Source organism: Triticum urartu, unplaced genomic scaffold, assembly GCF_003073215.2.
Source record: "Triticum urartu cultivar G1812 unplaced genomic scaffold, Tu2.1 TuUngrouped_contig_5453, whole genome shotgun sequence".
Lineage (NCBI taxonomy): Eukaryota > Viridiplantae > Streptophyta > Magnoliopsida > Poales > Poaceae > Triticum > Triticum urartu.
In genome coordinates, this window is record NW_024116130.1 from 1 (window position 1) to 5,532 (window position 5,532).

At 45.3% G+C, this 5,532-nt stretch overlaps 1 protein-coding gene across 1 annotated transcript; it reads right to left on the reverse strand.

Annotated features, from left to right (window-relative positions):
* Positions 1–1,479: 1,479 nt before the first annotated feature.
* On the reverse strand, positions 1,480–5,532 carry LOC125529243 (protein AGENET DOMAIN (AGD)-CONTAINING P1-like; the record flags this gene model as incomplete). The annotated part of the gene is given in 4 exon segments (XM_048693651.1): positions 1,480–1,819; positions 2,058–2,474; positions 3,870–4,280; positions 5,435–5,532. Coding segments are annotated over 4 exon segments (941 nt in total), but the record flags the coding sequence as incomplete, so codon positions are not given.

Genomic DNA, 5,532 nt, shown 5'->3' on the forward strand with positions numbered 1-5,532 from the left:
GCGTGCCACGCCGCAGTTGCCTGCTCGTGCGCCGGCGGGCCTTCCTCCGGATTCGCCGGAGCCGTCAGAGCCGCCCGAAGCAGAGCCCATGGAGGAGGAGGAGATGGAGGCGTTGTCGGTTGCAGGCTTCACCAGGGGGGGGGCGCAGAGTACGAGGCCGCCCAAGCGATGGAAATGGCAGAACAGACCGCCATTCTCGAGTCCAGCCAAGACAAGGCCTACGTCAAGGCCAACCGGCAGTTCATCCGACAAGAACATGTGTGCGCCGATGGAAGCAATGTTCGCTGAACTAGACGTGGAGGCGGAGGGGGAGGAGGTGTCGGAGCCTTCGCGGGCGCAGGAGCTTCCACACTTGCCCGTCTACCCCGCGTCGGGCACGGAGATCGTCGGGATCTCCAACGATGAGTAGTTTTACCTATGTACGTAGTACGTAGGTTTTTATTTGCATGGGTATTATGAATTTGAGGTATGAAGTTTGAATTTCATGATTGTGGCGGAAGCTTTTGGTGTGGTGTCCGGTCACTATTCGCGGACACATTCGAGGTGTTTGGGGGCCGGTTTTTGGGTATTGCGGTTGTAGATGCTCATTAATGAGACGGAGGGGGTACGTTTTAGTGTATTTGTTTTCTCGTTGCGGTCACTTAGACTACCTCAATCCATTTTTTGTGCGTGAGGGTGGGAGGGGGGAGGAAACCCGCCCCTGTCAAAGCAGGTAATGGTTATTAAGCAATGATTTTCATGAGTGAGAAAGGAAAAAGGATGAAAGAGGAGAGGAAAATTCCAACGGTGGGGGGTGCACATGTTGGTGCGTTGTGTGCACGTGCATCGGCATGGATGATACAGTATGGACCAGCGGCGGCACGAGTGAATAGCCCAGCGACCGCACCAACATGTGCTGGTAGTAGGCGCAGTTTTGAACAGTGGCATCTCAAGAGCAATTGAATTGCGGTACCACTGACTTGACACTGCAACGAACAGCATTTGTTGTCACCTGGAGGAATCTTTGGAGAGTGGCGACTTCTCATTCGAGATGGCTACCATGCCGTCCATGATTAGAAAACGAAAATTAGTTTTCTTGTTATCTATAGATGTGTTCTGCCACACTGTGCATGCACATACCGCACACGGCACGGCACAGAGAAAGTGCCATTTTTCTCTCTCTCTCAAAAAAATAAAGTGCCATTCGCATGGCCCCGTCAAATAAACTCGCGCGCGCCTCGTACGTACAACCACGGCGCGTCGTCACCATCAACAAACCTTCATCGTCCTCTGCTGCCAAGGCAATCAATCCGGCCATGTTCTCCCCCCTCACGCCACATTGAATTCAAGCTTTTTAACCCGGCACTCGGTGGTCCAAAAGGCTAACCACGTGGTAACATAGTTATCAGAGCGGCGAACCGTTGGCGGTTGCTCTCGGCTCAAGTGCTTAAAACGTTCCATGCCGGCCAGATCACGCGGAACCAATGCGCAACAGCAGGCTACAGCGAACGCAGCACAAGTTTCAGGCGGAATCGTGAATAGCGACGATGTTCCCAGAGGTTTGTTCTTAGGTGGTTTACATAAAAGCACGACGAAATCTTACTTGTGACGGTGAAAGTCTCCCGTCGACGAACATCTCATCTAGATCACCTGCTGCGGGAATGGCAATGCAGAAAGGCCATCTACTACCGATTTGCTGGCCTTTCTATGCGCATAACACAGCTTCAGTTCAGCAACCATCATAACTAGTGAAGCCACACTCTCATGGGTAGGAGTACTAATTATCCCAGGCTCCTGTACAAAGATGCGTGTGTCCCTTCAGCTGTCACATCTCCAGCGCCTGCCAAGGGTTATAGATTGTCAATGAAAAACTGAATTTGCACAAACACATGTGATTGACTGATAGCAAAGAAACGGATGGTGATAGTAATAACGGGATGCAAAGATGAGACAAACATGGGTAAGTAGCTATCCAGCTATGCTAGCAGCTATCAGTAAATCATCATCACAAGTGCTAATTTCATTATCAGCTGTCAACTTAGATGCTGATAAAACGGATAGGCGGTAGAGGTTATTACCGGGGAAGCCTGCATCCACCTTCCCCCCACCCAATCGCAGTGACGCCTCAGCTGCTCGAGCTCAAAGTCATTCTGTTCCTTGTAAGCCTTGAAGTAAACCTTGTACTTCTGGTCGTCGAGGACCTCAGATATCACGCCGACCCACCACCCATCATTGGTATAGGCGTCAATCTCGTCAAGGACCTTGAAACCGTTGGTGACAGGGATAGCAGGAGGGGAGGGCCTGATGTGCTCCTCCCCTATGGTTTCTTTCAGAGGCGTGATCTCGTCATCATCCTTCAGCGCATCGTACTCCACGAGGAACTTGTGTCCCACGGATTTGACGACGGTCCCCTGGAACCACGCTCCGTGGAAACCTTCCTCGTCGCTGCTCACCTCAACCCTGTCGCCTCCTGTGAATTTTGTTCCCGACAGATTCTGAAAGATGGCCAAAGGCCGTAGAAAGGCGACACTTGTTAGAAACGTTGGCAGTTTAAATTGCTTTAAACATAAAGTACAGAGGAATAAGTAATCATCATCATTGATGTGAGTTTGCGTCTCATTTTACAATTTCAGAACTCAACAGACAAGAAAGATTTATTCTAGTTTCACCAAACTTAGGACCTGCCCAAGGATTCTTTTGATAAATTTGATCTACTGGATGAGAGAGCACTGATAGTACCAGAATAGGCAAACAGTTCGATTGTGCAAGTGATTATCTGACTGATGTAATTGTCATGGATGTGGCTCATAACATATTTGGTTTTTTTGGCGATTAGTACTATATCCACTAGGCAACATAAACAGAGACAGTATAAGATGCTACATTTGTTCATCCTTAGTACCCAAGTACAGACAACAATATGATGCCTCTTTAGCAGTGTCAAGTAATGGAGCTAATTCTTCCTCAGAAACAGAAGAAGTTTCATTCTCTCTTATCTGTGTATCCGCAAGAGGGTGGTGAAGTGGTAGGTACTTTAGCTAAAAGAGGCCAGAGATGAATGTTTCATCCCTTTGATCGAGAAAAGACAATAAAAGGAGGATGCAACAGGGTGAATTGCATATTGTGTCACTGGAACAGATATCACGGCAGCACGACTAATAACTAACAATTTATCCAGGTTAACAATTCTGAGAAGAAGAAAATATATCTAATATCTCGAGTTGTTAACAATGTCACAGTTCCTGCATGCAAATTTCATAGTTAAAAGCCTAAAAGGGAACTGCGCAATTGACCATGCTATGGTTAGAAAATGCTAGAACAGGAGCATCACGAATCACCACAAAATTCTTAAGCACCAACAGAGCAAATATTGGTATCAATCACAGCTCATGTGTCAATAGAAATTGCAAAGTTCTCCGAAAACAGGAATTGAAACCCACAGAAATAACGATTAGGAATCATGCTGTTGGACCACAGGAAAAACACAGAAATTTTCTCTAGATACTAACTAGTCATGAATGTATGCCAATAGTTGCCATGCACACAAAGGAAACAATACAAGAGATATGATCTCATGCTAAAAGTCCTATGGAATTAGGGGCATAGGAAAGCGATCCATAAGAATTTGGTTGCATATTCCTATGATCCCGGCACCCTGTAGAAAAAATCCTATGGATTGAAATCATCCAATCCAAAGAGGCAAATAGGCTTGATTGACAAGTAAAAGTAGGTTTCGCTACAACGAAAGCAGCCTTAAGAATCCTGACCTTTTCACACCATACAAATTGATTATAGCACTAAGAACATAAACACATAAAAACAGTGCAGGAAGCATCCACACAAAGTGCAAACATTTCAAAGAAATGTAACCCGAAAGATTCTGTACACACCTGTGCAACTTGCTTCCATTGGTCATCAGTCCAGTCATATCGAAGCCTCAGTGTGTTCTGGTGTAACTGAACCTTCTTTCCTGAAGTTGCTAACTTAAATGTATATGTTAACTTGGGATGGATCTCAGTGATCTTCCCTGGCCACCAGCCATCATCTTGGAAGCCCTCAACATCATCATTGACGCAGAAACTAATAACTGATGCACGTGGCGGGCAAGGTCTGATGTGCTTGATGTTGATAATCTCATTGCACAGTTCACTACCCTTCCCGAAAGGGTACTCCACCAAGAGGTTATTTTTCCAGATAGGCTTTGCAACAATTGCAGGGAACCAAGCGACAACAGAATCAGCTTCCAACCTGGCAACTTCTATATGTGTTCCTTTAGCATACGGCGTTCTCTTGGATGTCTCCTGGTAGGCAAAGAGTAGTTATTCAGCAACCAATAATTAAAAGAAGGTGATAAAAATACGCAAGTAAAGAAAACCTTGAAAAATAAGCGACACTAATGTAAAACTACCATGACCAACACAATTGAGGGCATAATATAGATGTTGATATCTACTCCCTCCATTTCTAAATATAAGCCCTTTTAGAGATTTCAATACGGACTACACAGGGAGCAAAATGAGTGAATCTACACTCTAAAATATGTCTATATACCTCCGTATATAGTCTTTGTTGAAATCTCTAAAAGGGCTTATATTTAGAAACGGAGGGAGTATAATCTAGAGCAATCAGAAAAGGAATACAAATCATCCCATATGTTTAATTCTAGCCGGTGATTATATGTGCTTAAGACACAGCTAGAAGTAAAGCATAAAATACCAATATGTAATATATAGGAGAAGTCAGGAATCCCTCTAAAACAATAAATTTCAGTATAAAGCATTTGGAAGATCATCAACAATTCAGGAACGTAGTTCCATAACAATCTTGTCATGTCAACTTGCACTGAGGCTCAGGAACTGTAATAAAAGAAACATGCCAGGAGAAGTAACAGCAGCATTATCGACCATCAATTCAATGCAGATGTACACCGAGTGACCAACTAGGCTCACTTTGTTTCAGTGTGATTCATATGAATCCAATCAAACAAATTCAACAGATCCAACTAGCAGAACACAAGCCCTCCGGCAGCCCAAAGGAAAATTTATTGAATAAATCTGATGAACTGAAATCTTCTAGACAAACATTCAGCAATAATCCATCAATACTGCACTTAACAAAAGCGCAGAAGCAACGACACTAATCTCGAATGTCCAATGTTAATGCATAAAACTCCAGCGCATTGCAATTTTGCAGGATCATCCTGTAAATCATAACCCTAACCAGACTACGAGAGAACAAAATGGGATTCCCCACAGAAACCCTAACCACGAAATCGCATGGAGATGAATGCGTTACTGCATTCAACAACAACGCCTAGGTAACAGCAATCCGACGAACATTGCAAGATGTTCTTCTGCTAACCCTAGCTATGGAACAAAGGGAGCTCCCCCAGTTTGAATGGGGATGCAACGGCACAAAAAGACGACTCTTTTGCAAGATGTGTTGGAACTCGTACCATGTCCTCGGGGGAGCGCCACTCGCCGGCGACCCACTCGAGGTGGGGCCGGACATCGGCCGCGTCGAACTCGGCCTCCTCCCTCGTCGCCGGGAAGC